General features: G+C 41.4%; 1 protein-coding gene across 6 annotated transcripts; it reads left to right on the top strand.

Annotated features, from left to right (window-relative positions):
- The first annotated feature begins 2,992 nt into the window (after positions 1–2,992).
- Positions 2,993–21,217, top strand: LOC122698572. 6 transcript variants are annotated; one of them, XM_043909755.1, is made up of 5 exons: positions 3,984–4,261; positions 7,742–7,891; positions 9,637–9,698; positions 16,022–16,131; positions 16,880–21,217. In XM_043909755.1, the coding sequence occupies exon 5, from the start codon at positions 16,902–16,904 to the stop codon at positions 17,817–17,819; it is 918 nt and encodes a 305-aa protein (XP_043765690.1). In that variant the 5' UTR covers positions 3,984–4,261; positions 7,742–7,891; positions 9,637–9,698; positions 16,022–16,131; positions 16,880–16,901; the 3' UTR covers positions 17,820–21,217. The 6 variants fall into 6 exon arrangements, 5 of the variants coding, with proteins under 5 accessions (XP_043765688.1, XP_043765690.1, XP_043765689.1 ...); XM_043909753.1 differs by lacking the exons at positions 3,984–4,261; positions 16,022–16,131 and adding an exon at positions 2,993–3,060 and having other exon boundaries at positions 9,637–9,713; XM_043909754.1 differs by lacking the exon at positions 16,022–16,131.
- Positions 21,218–22,654: the final 1,437 nt, after the last annotated feature.

The following is a 22,654-nucleotide window of genomic DNA, read 5'->3' as shown; positions in this document are numbered from 1 at the left end:
AGAACCTAGAAAACATTATACAATGATACAAATGTACTTACTTTCAAAACAGAAACAGACTGATAGAAGAAACAAATGTATGGTTACTGAAAGGGCAAGAGGGGGGATATATCAGAAGTTTGGGGTTGACAGAAACGCACTACTATATATGTAAAATAAACAATGGTCCTACTATGTAGCACAAGGAACTCTATTTAATATCTTGTAATAACCTATAATATGAAAGAATCTGAAAAAGAATATATATACAGAACTGAATCACTTTGCCGTACACCCAAAACTAAGACAACATTGTAAATGAACTACACTTCAGTAAAAAAAGTCGGTTTCCTCTAGCTCTCCCTTCTCCCAAAGGTAACCTGATACCTTACTGGAGAATAACCATTATTATCAATTTGCTGTGTATCCTTCTGGATTTTTTTCTATGAGTGAGAGTGACAAATATACATATTTTAAAAACATAGCTTATTTAAATATCTGTAGGTGCAGGTGAATGAATAAAATTTACAAGGAATTTTTTTTTTAAAAATAAGAACTTTTGTCACATGTATATTGAAAGGATTTTGAATATTTTTCCTTTTACAAGGAAAACGTTATGCATTGAGATACATGTGTGAAAGTGAAAGTGTTAGTCACACAGTCATGTCTGACTCTTTGTGACTGCATGGACTGTAGCCTGCCAGGCTCCTCTCTCCATGGGATTTCCCAGGCAAGAATACTGGAGTGGGTTGCCATTTCCTCCTCCAGGGGGTCTTCCCACCTCAGGGATTGAACCCAGATCTCCTACGTTGAAGGCAGATTCTTTACCATCTAAGTCACCAGGGAAGCCCTGCTGAGTTACATATTATATGTTATATCTTAGAATCCAGTAGAAAGTCCTGGTAACCTTTAAAAAAGAAAAAAATGGAAATCTAAAAAGAAATATGATGATGTCATTGAATATTGGTCCAGAGTAGTTATAAAATACACATTGGTTATTAATGATATAGTTCCAGACTCAACCAATTCTGTTAGAACTAGACTATTCCACCTGTCATATTCTTGCACCCTTTCCTCAATTACACTTTTCTTCCACCCATTCTGTCTAGGGCTGTGACTTTACATAAAAAAGGGCTGTTAAAAGAAAGTGTTTAACCACCTTGGGTAATGTAAGTTATTGAGTCAAAACAACCTGGATTAAAAATTGATAATTTCCCCCCCAAATTCCTACAGTCTCATTCCCTGAACTAATAATGTTAACAGTTTGGTATGCCATTTTATTTATCTTCTCTTATGCTGGTGTGAGTGATTGTGTATTGTTGTTGAGTTGCTCAGCTGTGTCCGAGTCTGTGCGACCCCATGTACTGCAGCACGCCAGGCTTCCCTGTCCTTCACCATCTCCCAGAGTTAACTCAAATTCATGTTCATTGAGTCTGTGTTTGTATGTGTGTAAAATGGGGTCATGCATTACCATTTAATTTAGAATATGGGTTTGACTGTAATAAAGACCCAAAACAGTGGCTCACACCCAGCAGAAGTTCAATTTCTCATTTACAAAACAGTCCAGTTTTAAGTATTAATAGTCTAGGAGATATGGACATTCCCCAGTGTCCGGGACCCTGGAGCCTCCTGGCTTGTAGTTCTGAACTTCCTAGGTATTGTACTCATGTGTCTGATTACTGTCACTTATTCACTCCAACCTAAGCAAGAAGTGAAAATCTAAGGAGAACACATTTCCCTTTCTAAGGAGAACAACCTTGAAGTTGCGCACATCACATCAGCTCTCATGCTGTTGGCTGTACTTTAATCACAAACCACGTCTGTGAGGGAGGCAGAAAGAAGCAGTCAGGGATGGAGGGAGGCAGACAGCGTCCCAGCTGCCTCCTAAGGGGACAGAATCTCAGGCACCCTGAGCATCAGTGCGATTATGCCAAGATCATTTTTATGAGCAGAGGCTGAGGCTGGAGGACTGCAAGTTCTCTGATTAAAGAATGACACAAAAAGTGCAGAAACAGTAAAGGGAAGGATTGATAAACTAAAATTTAAAACTTCAGAACCGTCAGAAATATCATATGCAAGTGAAAAGGCACATGGTATGCCGTGAAAACTATTTGCAACATGTATAATAGGTCAATGCTTAGTAAACTCAATATATTAATAGCTCCTACACATATGGAAGAAATAAACAAATGCTCTAGTTGAAATGGGCAAAGGATATCAGTGAGAACTCAGAAAAGGAGAAATACTATAAGCAAATAAATATATGGGAAAAATCCTCCAAGCACTGTATATGGTTTTTAAAAATGCAAATTAAAACAGCAATGGAGTACCATTTATCACACGGAGCCTTTGTGTTGAAACTTTATGTATGTTGAGTGTTCTGGGCTGGGAGAAGTGAGGGAGTTTTTTTGGCATTCTCTGCTCTGTTGGTTGAAATATAAATAAAATAACCTTTTGGGAGAGCCATCTGGCAATATGAATCAAAAATCTTTCAAAAAGGACAGACTCAGAAATTCTACATTAGAAACATGTCCTGGGGAAATAACTGTGTTTTCTAATATTTAGGAGACTCAACACAGAATTGTTTATATAACATGGAAAAACCTGGAAATGACATAAATACCTCACAATAACGGATTAGATATTTAATTTAATATCTGTCCATACAACAGGTTACTCTGAAGCAATTAATAATTTTGTAAAAGTATATTTATCTTGAAAATGAATGATGATTATGACATATTTTTAAATAGGAAGTTATAAATAGTATGTTCAATATGGCCTGACTTTTATAAAAATATTGAGATGGATACACTGTTACAAGTCACAGAAAATTCAATTTAAACTGATTTCAACAAGCAAATTTATTGGTTCATCTAACTAGTGACTCCAGAAGTAAGACAGATTTGGGCGTTAGCTTAACTTAGCAGCTCGGAAAGCTCTTTGAAAACCTAACTTCTTTTTCTCTCTCTTTTTTAACCTCCGAAGCATCTACCTCACTGAGAGCTGATTTGTCTTGTGGAGGCAAGATGGCTGCCAATAGCTCCCAGGTCTCTGAGTCCAAACCCAGAGGAAGAGTGAGTGAGTGTCTCCCCTACCTCCGCCCCGCCCTTTAGTGAGAGTCCTAGGCTTCCCTCTAATTGGATCATCTAGATCACGTGACTTTCCTTGTGGTCAGAGAAGAGCTTTGTATTAATGACTTAGGTCTGGGTTAGATGCTGGTCCTTAAAACACTGTGGCAAGGGCATGAGAAGATGATAATTTCGTTTAGTCAAATCAGGATCTACACGGGGGGCTGAGAGTGGGCAAATCCCAAGAAAACTGTGTGAATGTTCCACAATGGCGCGGCATGGAATGGGTGTTGAGAAGCTCACACCAAGATCCACCTAAACACAAAAATGTCTGGAAGGATATACACCAAAGTGCCAACGGAGGTTATCTTCAAGTGGCAGGAATATGGGGACTTAAAAACCTTGCTTTTTAGGTTTGTCTGCATTTTTCATTTTTGACAACAAGCATGCATGATTTGAATAAATTTTACAAATGAAAACTCTAAATATAAGGAAAAGTTGACACGTAACACTTGCGATGCAATTAATTGCTTGAGAGATTAAAGCAGACGTGTTGGCAAACAGAAACTATGAGTTTTCACAGTGATACCAACTGTGCTTTGCAGAAGTTTCTAACTGTCTTTCTCTTTCCTCTGTTATGAAATTGTGGTCATTTCTAAAGGCGTAATCTGAGATCTTTGAAGGTTAGTCTGGTTTGAAACCACCGGTTCCAGTGGTTAGAATTTTCCCCTAATGTTAGGGTGGGAAACATTTTAGCTTTCTCTAGAGATATTTTCACTTGTCACCTTTCAACACTATGAAGGGGGTCCCAATACCATATGGGGTACAGAGCACGTGTGTCTCTTTGCAGCGGAGCCTCTGTGGGCAGAAGGGGAGGAGCTGGCCCTGTTCCCCCACTTCCTTCTCGGACAGAGGGTGCTGAGTGTTCCTTCAGGAAGTGGCCACCCTAGAGAGCCCCCAGCTTTCTCTGCTCCCTGAATCACAGTGCGACACTGGCTGTAGGCACCACAGAAGGGGCCCCAGGTCTGAAGACTCGGGGAGCAGGGAGAAATCAAAGTGGGGTGCGTCCCTGGCTTCACTTCTGTTAGGTGCTGGGTATCAGGAGTTCTTCCCACAATTCAAGAAGAAACTCCTGCTGCTCTTCCACATACTTTATCCTAGAAAAGAGCACTTTTTCCACTGGCAGAAGAGACTTCCACTGGTGAAAGAAGGTAAGGAAATCTCATGGCAGCCTGGGCATCCCATGACTCCCTTCTATTTCTGCTTGAAATTGATTCTCAGCTCTGCATTTTCAGAAACTTGATTTTATCTGATCCGGCACTTCTGAAAGTATTCTCACTGCTATAGGAAGAAATGAACTGGCAGTTCTGTGTCACAGTGAGAGCTGTACTTACCAAAAGGATCAAAATGCTCCCGTTTGAGAGGCCAAGGCACTCTGGTCTCATTCGGAAAATACATGTGGGAGAGGCAACGAGGCCAGAGGGTGGATATTGGGTGGTCTGAAGGGAACATTCTGTGTTTCTCCTGGTAATGTCATCCACTCCCTCCCACAGGAATGGATTAAAAAAGTGCCACTCAGGGAGGAACCTTGTTTGTCTTGTTCAGTATTGTACTCACAGCATCTAGAACGATTGGAAGTACTCAGCACATCCATGATGAATAAATGGAAGACCAGCTAGTTGAATAGATGAATCTTTATTAATTTCTAGGGATGTTGCCTATGAGAATTTTCCCTGATGCTTCTGGGAAGATTAGACTCCCTCCTCTGGGTTTCCATGACACTTTGAATTCAAGCTCTTAACTCATAGTATTAAAACTATTTGCTTATGTATCTGTTTTCCTTAAAAGACTGTGAGCTCCACAAACATAGGGATTCTGTCTTATTTTTTTTTTAAATGGGATGTTGTTTTCCTTTCTTTTTAAATTAATTTTACTTATTTATTTACTAATTTTGGTTGCAATGGGTCTTTATCACTGCACATGGGCTTTCTCTAGTTGCACCGAGCGGGGGCTACTTTTCCTTGTGCTAAGAGGCTTCTCATTGCAGTGGCTTCTTTTTTTTTCAGAGCATGGGCTCTAGGCACATTGGCTTCAGTAGTTGAGGTTCACAGGCCCTAGAGTACAGTCTCAGAAGTTGTGGCTCACAAGCTTAATTGCCCTGCAATTCTGTCTTATTTTTCCAGATAGCTAACTATAAACATTTTACACAGTACTCTGGCACATGATAGATACTCACTGAATACAGTGATAATACTGTGTCAGGCGAATGTGATAACCACTACACTACGGAAACATAACCACCACATTACGGAAACGATAATACAGTGGCAGCCTTGTGAATATCTCAGCTTGTGGGAGGTACGTTGAGTGGATCAGGATATTACATTAATCAAGGCCCCTTTACTTCTTTGCTCTTGGCCTTTGCTTTTTTTTGCTTCCCAGGGAACAAGTATTCTTCTTCTTCTTTTTCAAAAATATTTATTTTTATTCATTTGGTTGCTCCAGGTCTTAGTTGTGGCATGCAACTCTTAGTTGTGGTGTATGGGATCTAGTTCCTCAACCGGGCATCGAACCTGGTCACCCTGCATTGGGAGCATGGAGTCTTAGCTACTGGATCACCAGGGAAGCCCCAGGCATCCTTTTATTTTCAGCTGTTATTACAGTGTCCTCTCTGCTGAGGATACTGTAATGCACTGAATGGTTTCCATGGTTTACGTTATCTATTTTCAGCTGTTATAACAATATCCTCTCTGCTGAACCCACAAATATGCTGACTGGTTTCCATGGTTTACGTTACCAGGATCAAATTAGTCACCTCCTGATGTTATACAAAGAGACACCTTAATCTTATCAGCAAGCCATCTCTGTGTCTTAGAATTTCCACAGTTTGTTGTGATCCACACAGTCAAAGGCTTTGGCAAAGTCAATAAAGCAGAAGTAGATGTTTTTCTGGAACTCTCTTGCTTTTTTGATGATCCAGTGGATGTTGGCAATTTGATCTCTGGTTCCTCTGCCTTTTCTAAAACCAGCTTGAACATCTGGAAGTTCACAGTTCACATACTGTTGAAGCCTGGCTTGGAGAATTTTGAGCATTACTTTGCTAGCATGTGAGATGAGTGCAATTGTGTGGTAGTTTGAACATTCTTTGGCATTGCTTTTCTTTGGGATTGGAATGAAAACTGACCTTTTCCAGTCCTGTGGCCACTACTGAGTTTTCCAAATTTGCTGGTATATTGAGTACAGCAGTTTCACAGCATCATCTTTTAGGATTTGAAATAGCTCAATTGGAATTCTATCACCTCCACTAGCTTTGTTCATAGTGATGCTTCCTAAGGTTCACTTGACTTAGCATTCCAGAATGTCTGGTTCTAGGTGAGTGATCACACCGTCATTGTTATCTGGGTCATGAAGATCTTTTTTGTATAGTTCTTCTGTGTATTCTTGCCACCTCTTCTTAATATCTTCTGCTTCTGTTAGGTCCCTACCATTTCTGTCCTTTATTGAGCCCATCTTTGCATGAAATGTTCCCTTGGTATCTCTAATTTTCTTGAAGAGATCTCTAGTCTTTCCCATTCTATTGGTTTCCTCTATTTCTTTGCAATGATCCTTGAGGAAGGCTTTCTTATCTCTCCTTGCTATTCTTTGGAACTCTGTATTCAAATGGCTATATCTTTGCTTTTCTCCTTTGCCCCTTTAGCTTCTCTTCTTTTCTCATCTATTTGTAAGTCATTTTGGCTCATCTCTATTATCACCTATGATCCTCTGATCTGGAGACTGCACTTCCTCCTGTAGGTACATTTGCCTTCTGACCAGGTCACATTTCCTTGGGGACCAGGTGGGGATTTACATAGCATCACTGGTAACTCTGAAAAAAGCAAGTGGTCACATGTGGGCATCAGTCCTGGATCATCCATAAATAATATCCATTGTTCTGAGACCAGGAATCTAGAAAGTCAAGACCTAAATTAAGTGGCAGACACACATGTGTGCACGGGGCAGGCTGACAATCTGAAACAAGGTAAATACTCAAGTAGGGTAAAATTGGCAATAACCAGGAAATGGTGATGGAACCTGATGCTTTGGCAGAATTTGCTACAGCAGCACACACGCACGAGGACCCCATGGATAGGTTCCTGGAGCCCATGGATGTGGAAATCCTCTTAGTTATTTGAGTCAAACTTTAAAGCTGGCCAGTATGTAGATCTAGCTAACTGTACCCTTCATGTGTTTCCTAAACCAGATACTTTTCTGACTGATTCTTCCTCTGTATCATCTATAAGTTTGTCTTTATCAGGTTTGCCCTCACCTTCTATCCACAGTGCCAGCCTGTTTTTGTTTGTTTATTTGTTTTTTTAGCAGTTGTAGTTTTCTAGAGGCCTTCTTTGGGCTTCCCAGGTGGCACTAGTGATAAAGACCCACCTGCCAATGCAGGAGGTGCAGGAGACATGGGTTTGATTCCTGGGTTGGGAAGATCCCCTGAAGGAGGGCATAGCATGGCAACCCACCCCCGTATCCTTGTCTGGAGAATTCCATGGACAGAGGAGCCTGGCGGGCTACGGTCCATAGGGTTGCAAAGAGTTGGACATGACTGAAGTGACTTAGCATGCACACACACATCGAAGGATTCTTTACAGCTTTCTGTTTTTCTCAAACAGGCTTATTAAAGGTTTTGATGCCCTTACTTTTTCTAGGAGGTTTTCCCTGCTAGCCCCATGTCTGTACTGCCGGGGATTCATCAACATCTCCCACCCTGACTTTTCATGCAAGAGAAGAAAGAATACCTCCTCTAGAACCTCCTTTTGGGAAAAGGAGAAGGGAACTCACCTGTCTTTATTTTAAAGGTTTGTGGTTTCATATATATTCTTCAACGTAAAATATTTGAAACGTCCATGTTTTTGCCATCTTTCTCATAAATGATACCAGGTTCTCAGAACAGGGAAACAATTAAGACATTCCATGAATTTTCACTTTCAATTTTTAGATTTGTTTAAAATCTTATAGTTAATACAGTTTTCAGGTCTAGAGAGTTAATTTTGAGTGACATGTATAATATGAATGGCGCAAAGATATCTGATAAAGATAAGAATACTGGGACTTCCCTGCTGATCCAGTAGTTAAGGCTCCAAGCTTCCACTGCAGGGGGCACAGGTTCAGTCCCTGATCAGGGAAGTAAGATCTCACGTGCCTTAAATATCTTTTTTTTAAAAAAATAAGAACTAGTTTAACCCAGTAATGTTTATTATATGTAGATTTCAAAACCTAAGGAGTTCTTTTTCCATAAAACCAATCACACCATACAAAAAAAGCTTAGTAAGACTAGTTAAAATTCAATTGTACTTTAATTTGGGGTAGTGAAATCCAATCTGACAGAAAGTTTATGATCATCCCCAGGGCCGAATCAGAGAGAGAAAACCAAAGCATTTCATGAAAGCTGCTGATTGCAACTTTGCCAAGATTGTACTGATAAAACATCTAGTTCACTGCTAAAGCCAGGTGTGGTCGTCTGAGACAGAAAGAGTGTATTTATTGCTTAGGATGGGGCAATTATCACTAACTGTGCAAAGAAAGGAAACCATAGACTATGGAGCAGAGGGCTGCCTGCTAGCAAACACAAAATTCACCATTGTGGCTGTTGTATGTTATTTTATAAGCTTTAATAATGCTAAAGTCATATACAGGTAAGTTAACTTGCATCTAGCTTAATAATTCCAACAATGTAACAATAAAATCACCACAATATTATAAAGTAATTAGCCTCCAATTAAAATGAATAAATTAGTTTAAAAAAAGAAAGATAGCTTTAACATATTTCAAAAGTGAATGCTGCAAGTTGAACTTGTGTTATTAATAGAAACTGATAGACCAAGGACAAAAATCCTTTCAGATTCTGAGAAGTAGTATTGAGAATTATTTTCTCAGCAGTATTTAGATTGCTGCTTGCTTTTTGTGGTTTATAGACATAGTATTGACCTTTGGCATCCGGAAAAACAGGCAGGAAAGGAGAAAGGCCAATTATTTACTACGTGCCAGAAGACTCAGGATTGTGTAAATGCCCTAATCCCAGAGCCTTGACCTGTGTTGGTTTCTGAGTATCTGCAGCTCTTGATCTATGCACATAGGCAATTGGAATTCACCAACCTATTGAGTAACTGTTCATCTCTACCAGTTTTGTTCCTTGGCTAGTCCCATGTCAATGCAGAGAGCTCCATCCAAGTAGAATTGAATGCCTGTTTTATTTTAACCAGTGTATTTTAATTTCATATACATTCATTACTTAAGTTTCTATGATTTATGAAAATGCTATTTTCATATGATACCATTATAGTTAGCATTGCATAATCTTGTTCTGAAATTCTGGAATGACCCCCATGCTTTATTTCTGTTTTCATAGTGCATAGATGTACATAGTACAGTGAGATCTGTCATTAATTTTTGTCCTCTTTGTTCATACAGATATCACCATTTCTGTAATAAGTTGGATCACACACATCTATCAATATCTAAGTTGTAAAATGAAAGAGCTTCATCAGCATTTTTATGAGCAACCTTCTTTCCAATACTTCTTGAGTATTTGTTTATATTCCAGGTCTGGAGATTTGTTTCAACCTGCCCTTGTGAATGGGCTGCCTGGTGTTTCAAAATCTCAAGGTATTCAATAAAGATGTGAGCACAAAATTTTTTTATTATTATTAAAGTAGAGTAGATTTACAATGTTCTGTTAGTTCCAGGTGACCAGAAGAGTGATTCAGTTATATATGTATATGTGTCTGTGTTTGTATATGTGTATACCTTTTCAAATTTTTTCCATTATAGTCTATTATAAGATATTGAATACAGTTCCCTGTGCTATACACTAGGTGCTTGTGCCTTACCTATTTTACATAGAGCAGTGTGTATCTGTCAATCCCAAGCTCCTGATTTATTCCCTTCCTTTGCTCTCCCCTTGGGTAACCACAGGTTTTTCTCCTATGTCTATGAATCTGTTTATGTTTTATAAGTAAGTTTATTTGTATCATTTCTTTTAGATTCTGCTTAGAAGGAATACCGTATGATATTTGTTTTTCTCTTCACTTAATATGATAATCTCTAGGTCCACCCATGTTGCCACAAATGGCAGGATTTCATTATTTTTTATGGATGAGTAATATACCCTTGTAGATATATACCACATCTTCTTTATCCATCCACCTGTCACTGGACATTAGGTTGCACCCATGTCTAGGCTATTGTAAATAGTGCTTCAGTGAACATTAGATACATGGATTAGTATTATTTTGAATTATAGTAAGCATTTTCCAGATATATGCTCAGGAAGGGGATTGCTGGATCATATGACAACTCTAGATTTTTAAGGAACCTCCATAGTGTTGTCCCTGGAGAAGGAAACGGCAACCCACTCCAGTATTCTTGCCTAGAGACTTCCGTGGACAGAGGAGTCTGGTGAGCTGCTGTCCATGGGGTCGCACAGAGTCGGACACGACTGAAGCGACTTTGCATGCATGCATTGGAGAAGGAAATGGCAACCCACTCCAGTGTTCTTGCCTGGAGAATCCCAGGGACAGAGGAGCCTGATGGGCTGTGTCTATGGGGTCGCACAGAGTCGGACATGACTGAAGTGACTTAGGAGCAGCAGCAGCATAGTGTTCTCCAGGCTTCCCTCATAGCTCAGTTGGTAAAGAATCCACCTGCAATGCAGGAAGCCCAGGTTTGATTCCTGGGTCGGTTAGAGCCCCTGGAGAAGGAAATGGCAACCCACTCCAGTATTCTTGCCTGGAGAATCCCATGGACAGAGGAGCCTGGTGGGCTACAGTCCATGGGATTGCAAGAGTCAGTCATGACTTAGCGACTAAACCAGCAGCATACTGTTCTCCATAGTGCCTGCACCAGTTTGCAGTCCTTCTCTTCACATCCTTTCCAGAATTTGTTATGTGTAGACTTTTTGATGATGGCTGTTCTGACCTGTGTGAGGCAAATCATTGTGGTTTTGATTTGCATTTCTTTCATAATTAGTGATGCTGAGCATCTTTTTTTTTTTTTTTTTAATTTTTTTTTTTTTTTTATTCTTTGAATCAGCCATGGATTTACATGTATTCCCAATCCCGATCCCCCCTCCCACCTCCCTCTCCACCCGATTCCTCTGGGTCTTCCCAGTGCACCAGGCCGGAGCACTTGTCTCATGCATCCCACCTGGGCTGGTGATCTGTTTCACCATAGATAGTATACATGCTGTTCTTTTGAAATATCCCACCCTCACCTTCTCCCACAGAGTTCAAAAGTCTGTTCAGTATTTCTGTGTCGCTGAGCATCTTTTCATGTACCTGTTGACCATCTGTGCGTCTTTGAAAAAAATGTTTAGTTCTTCTGCTCATTTTTGATTGGTTTGTTTGTTTGTTTTATACTGAGCTGTATGATGTTTGTATATTTTGGAAATTAAGCCCTTATCTGTCACATGGCTTGCAAATACTTTCTCCCAGTTCATAGGTTGTCTTTTTGTTTTATTTATGGTTTTCTCTGCTGGCAAAAGCATGTAAGTTTGATTGTGTCATTATTTTATTATTTTTTAAAAAAATTTGGAGGGGAGGCTGTGCAGTGCAGTTTGTAGGATTTTAGTTCCCTTACCAGGGATCATCTCATGCCCTCTGCTGTGGAAGTTTGGAATCCTAAGCATTGGACCCCCATGAAATTCCCTCATTTGTTTATTTTTGCTTTTATTTCTTTTGCTTTGGAAGAGCAGCCTAAGAAAGTATTGCTATGACTCTTCTAGAGGTTTTATGGTGTCATTACTTATATTTAAGTCTGCAAGCCACCTTGTGTATGGTGTAAAGGAGTTTTCTGCTTTCATTGATTTACATGCAGTGTTCCCAAAGTCACTTGCCCAAGAAACTGTCTTTTCTCTTGCCTCCTTTGTCAAAGATTAATTGATAGTAGGTGTGTGGTGCATGTCATTTTTTAAGAAGTGTTTTTGAGCATTAAGGAAAGGTCATGTTTCTATTAAAGCAAGGTCTCTAGATTAAGGAATCTAAGCAGTGCTTAGAAGAATGTCTGTAGATCAAAGTTTTAATCAGAAAAAAATTGGGGAAGGAAGCTGGAGGATTTCCTTTTTTATTAAAAAAAAAAGTTTTGGGGGGGCAGGTTAACAAAAGTTAACTGTGTGGGAAAGCACTCACTAGAAAAATATGTGATTCCTCTGTCTTTAGAAGTCACAAGATATACCTTCATGGCTTTGTGATTTCACGCAGTTTCCCATGTCACCTCTGGGAGCCATTACCAGATGGTGGACACTCACAGCTAATACTAAGTGCTTACTCTTGATATCAAGTGCCCGGTGTTCAGTAAATACGGGCTCCCTCCCTTCCTTCCTGCCCACTTAGAGAAGAAAAACAGAGGCGATCACAGAAGCTTCACAGGCGGAAGTGATTTTTAAAGTACCAAAGAAGTAAGGCTGCAATTAGAGCAAAGGGGAAGACATGTTTAAAGAGAAGGTTGCAGGTTTATTGTGGGAAAGGAGGTCTCATTTGGAAAGGTTTTGGGGGCCATTCTGGAAGCATCCACTTTTTCTCATTGGCCTTCTGTCAGCAGCCATTCGCTGCTGAGATCATTTCTGAAGTTTGTTTTCAGCTCATGCAGCCTTCTCCTTGGCAATAAGTCTGACACTGGCCCTAGTCTTGGCAGACGCTGCCTGACTGACAGTGGGCACCCAGGAAGGAAAGGCTGTCTCCGTCTCAGAGAGCGGAGACTTTTCCTCCTTTAGAAATTCCCAGATGCAGGTTCTGGGTTGGCCGGGCGGGGGGGAGTCTAGTTGGACCCAAGAGAAGCTGTCCTCAGCTTCCTGAAAGTAAGTAAGTTCCGGCTTCTCGATGCCACCGTTGCCCGCATTTTGGCGGAGAACTACAGACAGACAGAGGAGTAGGAGAGCTCTCTGATGGAAACAAGGGAGGGTTTCAGTACCCTGAGGGGGGGACTGTGGGCCTAGGGAAGCGGGAGGTGGCCAATGGGAAGTGGGGCATCCTATGTGATCGGTTGTTATTGTTGTCGTTTATAGTCACGCAGTCACGTCCGACTCTTTGTGACCCCATGGACTGTAGCCCGCCAGGCTCCTCTGTCCTTGAGATTTCTCAGGCAAGGATACTGGAGTGGGTTGCCATTTCCTAGTCCAGGGGATCTTCCCAACCCGGGGATTGAACCCACTTCTCCTGCATTGGCAGGCAGATTCTTTACTACTGAGCTACCAGGGAAGCCCCATGTGATCAGTTAGGGGTGCATATTTGGCTTCTACTTGGTCCTAAGTTGGAAGCAGGGACAAAAATTAGAGAAGTTGGCAGCTGTTAACCAAGGCTGGCTGTTCGGGTTTCATAGAAGTTGCTGGTTGGCTTCCTGTATTGTCAGAGACAACCATCCAACTTTCCCCAAGTCTGACGTGCCACAGGCAGGCTGCCTTCCCTGGCCAGTTACCGTAGATAAGGGCTTGGTTTGGGGGCAGGGTGCTGCAGGTGGTAGGTGACAGCTGTGTTTTCATATATGGTCAGGCTACATCTGTTTGTGGATTCAGTCTCTCGCTGAGGGCGGCATGTTGCTCTCAGGGGTTGGTCCTGAGCAGGGCTTTTAGGACGAGACCCAGGTGCTTTGCTGGTCCTGTATGGACCCACTCCAGCCCCGCACACATCTGCTTCCTACAGGATTTGGGTAGGGAGGGGTGACGGCTGATTCTGATTTTTTTTTTCAGGACAGTTGTGGACATAATGTAATTCTTTGCTGAAGTCTCTTAGCTTCAGTGTCTTATTTCAAAACTGAAGCCAAAGTAGCATTTTGGGCTAAAAGGAAACAGTTATTCCCCATTTTAGAACTCCAGAAGGAAAGGACTTTAGGAACTGTCATTAAGTGGAGGTTGTATGTAGAGATGAGGGCTGATTATATGGGTTTGGTAGCTGTGGGTTCTTGATATGCAAATATACCTCTGAGAAGGAAGTATAAATCTGGAGACTGGGAGATTCTTTCTGGCTGCATGATCTTGAATATATTGCTGATCTTCTTGAAGTCTCATAAATAAATTAAAGTCAATATTATTGTCCTTGCTGACTTTGCAGAGTTGCAGCCCTCCTGGAGATTTCATGTGTTTAAAAGAGTATTCAAAGCCCTTTGGTATGGTTGTACTGCCTTCATTGAGCACATTTCTGCCTTGCAAGTTGCCTGCTCTGCAGAGTGAGTGAGCATTAGTGAGTGTTAGCCACTCAGTCATGTCCAACTCTTTACAACTCCATGGACTGTAGACTGCCAAGTTCATGGGAATTCTCCAGGCAGGAATACTGGAGTGGGTTGCTATTTCCTTCTCCAAGGGATCTTCCCAATCCAGGGATCGAGCCCAGGTCTCATTCATTGCAGACAGATTCTTTACTGTCTGAACCACCAGGGAAGCCCCCTGCTCAGCAGTTCAGTTCAGTTCAGTTGCTCAGTTGTGTCCGACTCTTTGCGACCCCATGAACCGCAGCACTCCAGGCCTCCCTGTCCATCACCAACTCCCAGAGTTTTCTCAGACTCATGTCCATTGAGTTAATGATGCCATCCAACCATCTCATCCTCTGTCATCCCCTTCTTCTCCTGCCCTTAATCTTTCCCAGCATCAGGGTCTTTTCCAATGAGTCAACTCTTCGCATCAGGTGGCCAAAGTATTGGAGTTTCAGCTTCAACATCAGTCCCTCCAATGAACCCCCAGGACTGATTTCCTTTAGGATTGACTGGTCGGATCTCCTTGCAGTCCAAGGGACTCTCAAGAGTCTTCTCCAACACCACAGTTCAAAAGCATCAATTCTTCTGTGCTCAGCTTTTTTTATAGTCTAACTCTCACATCTATACATGACAACTGGAAAAACCATAGCCTTGACTAGATGGACCTTTGCTGGCAAAGTAATGTCTCTGCTTTTTAATATGCTGTCTAGTTTGGTCATAACTTTCCTTCCAAGGAGTAAGCGTCTTTTAATTTCATGGCTGCAATCACCATCTGCAGTGATTTTTGAGCCCAAAAAAATAAAGTCAGTTATTGTTTCCACTCTTTCCCCATCTCTTTGCCATGAAGTGATGGGATCGGATGCCATGATCTTAGTTTTCTGAATGTTGAGCTTTAAGCCAACTTTTTCACTCTCCTCTTTCACTTTCATCAAGAGGCTCTTTAGAGTTCCTATCAAATACCGCTCTGTAAGCAGAAGTGGGCATATCTTATTGGCTTCCAACTTGGGGCAAGTGCTGCTCTTAATTTTAATCATGCAAGCCTCCTTATTGCCTACAAAATGAATCTGAACTCTTAGAGTGGTATCAAGGCCCTTCAAATCTAGTCCTGGCTTTAGTCTGTCCGTAGTCCTCTCAGCAAGACTTTACTCCCCCTAAAGGGATCAGAGGTTGGGTCTCAGGTCTTGGGAGGGGGCCTGGCAAGGCAAGGCAGGCCTGTCCTAGAGAGCCAAGGTTTCTATTCAAGTTAGTGAGATGGGGAGTAAGATGAGGATGTTCTAGGGGTAGAGGTGGGGCAGTCTTGTTCTCAAGAGTAAGGTACAAGCCCAGATACTCCAGTGCCCTTGAGGATGTGTGTGAGGTTGACTCTGACTGTAGAGAAAGGATGCTGAGCTTGGTGATGCTGCCTGGCTGTGATTTAAAGAACCCAGGACCAGAGAAGTAAAGTGAGTTCAGCATCCAAAGTCATATTCCACACTGGCAGCAAATCTAGGCTTAGAGCTCAGTTCATGTGATTCCCCCAGGCTAGGAGTGGAGTGGGCCCTCTGCGGGGTCTTCACACAGTCACTCTGGGGGCTCTCTGTTTCTCTGGTGGTGCTCTGTGTGTTCTGGGAGTGAGGGATTAAGAAGGAGGCATTTAATACAGGCAGGTGTGCATTTTCCAGTTTATTATTGACAGGTTCTAGGGTAAGATTTTGATGGAAAAATCTGCAGTTGAAAGAAAGCCTGACAATGACCATTACAATTTCTAGTCCTCTCTGAAGAGCTGGAGAATCCAGAGAATAAAAGCCTGGAGTTCAACAGCGTGACAATGGCACAGAAATCCATCAGAACAGGGCAAATTCTTCACAAAGACAGCACAGTATGTACAAAAAAACTTGTGCCTTCAGCAAGGGATTTCATGAGGAGCTTCAGCATTGGCAATTCTCAGGAAGTCGCCTGGCTGTGACTTGCCATTATCTCCATTATGACTTGCCCTTTAGGAAACTACTGGCATTTACTGTGCCTCTTCAGGGTCCATTTTATATATTTTGCTCTCTAGGAGCCAGAATGAAGGAATAGAAACCTATTTAAGCTAGCTCAAATAATCCATGGGTGTGTGATATTTTTAGAACCCAAGGCAGAAAATGCAAGGCATCTTAGTGGAATCAGAAACCCAGGTTGCTCTCTGCAAGGATTTTTGTGGTTCCACTTTGCTCCTCTCCAACCTCTCTCTGTCTCTCTCTTCCTCTTGTCTACACTCCAACATGAGTGACAGGTCAATTGCATGACATCACACTTGGACTACATTCTCTGAGAATCCTTGGGTTGGATTTTTAAGAGACAGACTCTGATGGATTCAGCACGGTCTGCAGAACAACTTTCCCTGAGACAGATACTCCATCACTCCCAGTCCAATCAACTTTGATGGAGGAGAGAGAGGTCTGGAGGAAGTGAGACAGCAGATGACTTCTTTCTTTGGTCCGAGTCGATGCTCTTGAAAGTTGTCATCGCCTATAGTGAAAAATGGGCAGCCTGTTCCTTGAGACTGTACGCAAGGTCAGAGAGTCAGAAAACCACGAAAGAAACTTTAATACAGATTCATTCTTTCTTATTATTTTCTCCTGCAGGAGCCAGGTTGCCCCGAAGACCATGAACTTGTCTTCTGAACACTGCAATATGTCAGATTGGCTGAGGCTGGAAGCAACCGTGAAGGCCTCCGTGTACGTGGTGGCTTTCTCCTTCGCCACGTTCATCACGGTCATCATTATCGCCATCGTATCACAGAATTCAAAACTGAGGAAAGAGGTTCGATACATCCTTCTCTGTCACCACCTGCTGTGCATCTCCTCCTACTGCGGCCTGGGGGTGGTTTTCCAAGGGATGCGAGCCTTCCTGGCCAACAGCCCTGTCCTGGTATGCTGGGTGGTGTTTGGGGCACAGCTGAGTGTTGGAGAAGGGATCCTCTTCACGCTGGCCTTGATGGCGGCCCACACGTACCTGGTGATCTGCTGGCCCTTGACATCTGTGTCCTTTGTAGATTCCGTTAAGTATAAGATTCTGTCTGGGACTTGGCTCATCATTATACTGAAGAATGCTTGCCTCTTCCTCATAGAGGGCACTGGCCCTACGCAGATTGCTCTTTTAAAATCTGAGCCCCTTTGCCCAGTGGTCTTGAATGGCATTCCTGCTAGAGCCACTGGCATGGTTTTCCTTTTCCTTCTTCTGTCTATCATTCTTATAAGTTACTCCCTGATATACAAAGAAGGGAAACGGACTGGCCACTTTAATAGGTCAAATATCAAAGCAAGGAAAACCGTCCTTATTCATTTAGTGCAATTGGGCCTGCACGTAATACCAACTCTGTTATTCATTGGTTTGGGAAAGATGTGTGGAGTGTTTTTCTTTGCTTTAAATCTGGTGCTTTTTGGAGTCTTTGCCTTTGCCCAGTGTTTTAACCCTCTGATCTACGGGCTCTGGAACAGAGAGTTGAAAAGCAGATTACACTACTGGGTGTGCTGTCAGCTGTGGTGTGGTCACTGTGGTGTGACCAGCAGAGTGTCAGTTTAAATAAAAATTCAGCCATTTTGAATCAATAATGCTAGTCCTAATGGACCACCATTAGGACAACCAGTTAGGGTTGATGCCTCAACCTAAAATTGATGCCTTGATTTGATTTTGAGAGTAATATGAGTAAATCAAATTTATCCATCTGACTTACAAACTTTGACTACTGTGTCCACTGAATTGGACTCAGAGAAATCGTTTTAAGTCTTTAATTCTATACCCAGATTAGCATTTTGGGTAGCATGCCTCGGTGTGTATCAGGAGTTGAGCAGTTTTTTTTTGTGAATGCACTTGTTTTTAGAAACTAAGAAACAGACCATGGTTGATAGGGAGAGAAGTTTGGCTGTTTCACGTATATTAAGTAGGGGTAGGTTTGGCTACATGGCAGCAACAAAATGAGAGTGACTTTAAAAAGTTAGAGGTTGATTTTTTTTCTTATGTAAAAGAAGTCTGGAGCTGCACAATCCAGGCCTATGTGGTAACTCTGTAGGCCGCAGAGATGATTAGTGTACTACCTCATGACCCAGGATGGCTGTTAGTGCTCTTGTCATCACATTCACACTCCAGCCAACAGGAAGGAGGAAGGGACAAAGAAGTCTCTGTACCTTCCTTCTAAAGACACTTTTCAGAAGTTACAAAACATTTTTTTTTACATCTAACAGGCTAAATTTTAGTCATTTGGCTACGACCTAGCTTTAAGGGAGAGTAGTAGTGTAGCAGTGTTCTGTTAAAAGTTAGGTTTCTTAATACTAAGAAAATAAATAGGAGGAAATATTGGATAAAAAAATTATTTCAGGGACCATTTTTCTCTTGACCAAATAAAATACAAAGAAAGACAATGGATAGATTATGATCATTACAAAAATATACTCTACCTTTTAAAATGATACATAGATACAGAGTTATCTGTTCTGGATCCCAGAAAATTTTAACTGTATTATGTCAAAAAGAATGGCATCAATAAAGAGATCACTGAACTGGTTTAAACATGGGAACTCATAATTTAAGTCAAAGTAAGTTTGGGGCCGCAGTATGAAATAACTTCTTTCACAGAAGTCTCCATATGATATTTCTTTAGATAAAACACCCATTTCTGAATCAGTCAGGAGTCAGTCCTAGAAACAGGAATCGTTACCATAAGTATATTGCCCCATAAACATTTAATACAGGAATTGGATGCATACAAATCACTGAAAAGGGCTAGGGAGTGGAAATCAGGGGACAACATTTGTGGATGTCAGGAGCAAACCAATGCAGCTGCAACCTGGAGGTCAGGCAGGTGTTTCTACCACTGCCTGCCCCTCTTCGCCCTGTCTCCTCATGTTACTCATGACTGTGTGACTTTGTCTGGGGGAGAAACAGCAACAGGAAGATGGCCTCCACCTCCTCCATCTTCCAAATCTCATGTGATTGGCTCTAACTGGTAGAATTTAACTGGCATCCAGACTCTAAGAACAAAGGAGTCTGGGAAATGTAGTTCCTAGTTTCACAGAATTGGTAGTACAGAAAGGCACCCTGAAAGGTGTATAAATGAGGATTGAATGGTCCAAATCATGGGCTCCACCATTATGATATTTATATTTTCAGGTAACAAAACAACAACAAGGATAACAGATGCCATGTATTGAGCAATTCTTATGCTCCTGATATTATTATGGAAGCTCTTTTATATACACTATGTCAAGTCCTCCCAACAATTTTATAATGTAGAGATTATTATTCCTGATTTACAAATGAGAAAAACTGAGGCTTATAAAGGTCTTACAGGAGCTTAGGAGGTCAGGACCACCCCTTTAAATTTCCATACACATGACTTGACTCAGGGTGATCATTTCATCACTGTTGAGAGCTGGACCTGTTGCTTGGGAAATTGGGGCCTTGGTTCTCCACTTTGCTTTGGGTGTGGACCGCTGGCTTGTAGAAAAGAGCTCCATTTTACTGATTGTTTTGACTACACTCTACATCCTTAGGCTGCCCATGGTTTCAGATCCTAGCGGTTTCTGAATCATGTCTGGACTCCATTTTGGCTTCCAGTTCTTCTTTTGTCCTCTGGGTATTCATTCTAAGTTTTCCTTCTTCCTCTAAGAATAGCTCTGAGACTTCAAAGCACCACCTTCTCTTTCGCTTGTGCAGTTCTCCTCCAGGGCAGGCGCAAGTCTCTTACCTTTGTCTCCCAGCACCCAGTATAGAGCCTGATAGATGGCAGATCTCAACAAATGATAAACTGGACTCATCAGTCAGTAAGACATGCCTTTGTACAAACTCTCCCCACAAAACCACAAAAACCAAGTTGTTTCTTTGTTTTTGTTGAACTATTAAGCAATCTGAGAGCAGAAAGAGGAAGAAAAACTAAAAAATTGTCCAGGCTTAACTTAATTGTGAGGCCTAAATCTAATACTCACAATTCAATTTATCCTCAGAACTTTTAAAACTGTTTTCTAATATCGAAAGGTAACTTCTACTTGTACCACTGATCATGAGAATGGTTGTTTTATACTTTTAAATGTAAATCATTGCTTTTTAAAATTAAATATTTTGAATTGGGAAAGTATAGTATAAAATTCAAAAGGCTCAAAATGGTATTTAGTGAAAATTAAGTCTTCTTTGGGCTTCCCAGGTGGCGACAGTGGTTAAGAACCCACCTGCAAACGCAGGAGATGGACCCTGGAGGAGGGCACAGCAACCCACTCCAGTATTCTTGCCTGGAGAATCCAATGGACAGAGGAGCCTGGAAGGCTACAGTCCATAGGATCACACAGAGTCAGACACAACTAATGCAACTTAGCACACAAGCATACGTCTTCCTCCTCCCCATTTTTTGATATCTTCCTTCTCTTCCAAGAGTCAACAGCTGATCAGTTTCTGAGCTTTCCTCAAAAGATGATCAATGAAGGGGAAATTATTGAGAATTTCTCATTTGTAAGATAATTTTGGTTTTCACTTCCTGGACTTGCATTTGAAAGTTGTTTAAACTGATATTAAGGATGATAGTTTATGTCATGAATGACATCAGCAATTATGCTTCCCATAATGTGAAAATTCTTTGAGAAACTTAAGCTTGGGCAAGATACAGAGGAAAGGGGAGAGGCTGACGTTATTTGCGTTGTTTGAGAGTACCTGTAAACTGTTCCTTTCCCTTATAGACGTGGTGCCATTATATTGAGTTTAAAGTCAGGAAGGATAGGAGTTTAGGGGAAATGTTCAAATAGCTCTAAAAAGCAAATTACTGAAACAAAAATGAATTTATCAAAATTCCCGAGTTCTTGGAAACATTTCATTTATTGCAACTGTTACCATATTATCACGGCATGAAACCATTTCTGGCTTAACTATAGATATGCTGTATAAACACACTGCCTTATATGTAGATATGCTCTATAAACACTTATTCTAAAAATGAACTCGGGAAACATTTTAAAAAGTAAGAACAGAAAAGTAGTTTATAATATCCATCATAAGAAAATGTAGAATGAATCCAGTCTGTTGTTCAGAAGAAGTTCAAGAAGGTAAGATCAGCCACAATAATGTACTTTAAGCATTTTTTGTTTTTGGAAAGGTCAAAGACTATGGCTAGAATTGCCTTCCTGGTGGCCAAGTGAAGACATTATCTCTGCAGCGGAGAGAAAATGGCACATCTGTCCCTAGGGGGAGTGGGGAAAGCATGCCAGAACATTCCAGTGAACCAAGAGGACTGTGGGAAGCATCTGGCCCTGGAACTGTTGGAAAGGCTTGTTCTAAAACGCTTCATGCCTAAGGGGAGGGGCTTTCATCAGTAAGAGAATGGTGGTTACCACTAGCTGCAGAAGATGAAGATGGGGTGAGAGGCAATCAGCCAGGGACAAGGATTGCCCAAGGGCTCGAGGGGATAACTTTGAGGACCCCACATAGTGCTACAGAAGAGAAAGAATTGTCGCTGGAAATCTATCCCACCCAGAAGATACAAAGGTCATACTATATCTACCTTAGACAAGGATAATCTTTGCTGTCTCATACATCTCCTCCCAGCTTCCATCTCTTCTAGGTCAAGAAAAGTCATAGGCAACCTTGGGGTTGGGGTGGGGGGTGGCTGTAGAAACCTTAATTCCATCTGCAACTTTCATTCGTCCTTATAAGGTAGCAAAACATCCATGGGTTCCAGTGGTTAGGATATCTTTGCCGGGGTAAGGGATGTTACTCTGCCTATCACATTTATAAAATGAGATTGGTCCTTGTAGCTGAAAATGACCAAAGGACACAAGAATTACTTAAGAATGACTAGCCAAAATGCATATCAAAATAGCAACAAAATAATACCTCATTCTCATTTGGATGACTACTATAAAAATAGCACACAATAAGTATTGGCAAAGATATGGAAAAATTAGAACCCTTGTGCACCCTTGGTGAGATGTTCCCATTTCCCAAATGGGAACTGTATAGCCACTACAGAAAATGAGTTCCAAAAAATTGAAAATAGGACTATTCCATGATCCAGCAATCCCACTATTGGGTATAAATCCAAAAGAATTGAAAGTAGAGTAAAAAAAAAAATGTTTCCACATCCATGTTTATGGGAATGCTCTTCACAATAAGCCAAGAAGCGGAAGCAAACCAAAAGTCCGTAAATGGATAAGTAAACAAAATGTGGTATATCCAAACAATGAAATATCATTCAGTTTTCAAGAGGAGGGAAATTCTGTCACATGTTCCAGTATGAATGAACCCTGAAGATATTAAGCTAAGTGGGCTTCCCTGGTGGCTCAGTCGGTAAAGAAACTGCCTGCAATGCAGAAGACCCATGTTCGATCCCTGGGTTGGGAAGATCCCCTGGAGGAGGGAATGGCAACCCACTCCAGTAT

The sequence above is a fragment of the Cervus elaphus genome, chromosome 8 (assembly GCF_910594005.1).
Source record: "Cervus elaphus chromosome 8, mCerEla1.1, whole genome shotgun sequence".
Lineage (NCBI taxonomy): Eukaryota > Metazoa > Chordata > Mammalia > Artiodactyla > Cervidae > Cervus > Cervus elaphus.
Note: the sequence above shows the minus strand (reverse complement) of the source record. Positions and strands in the feature narration are given on the sequence as shown.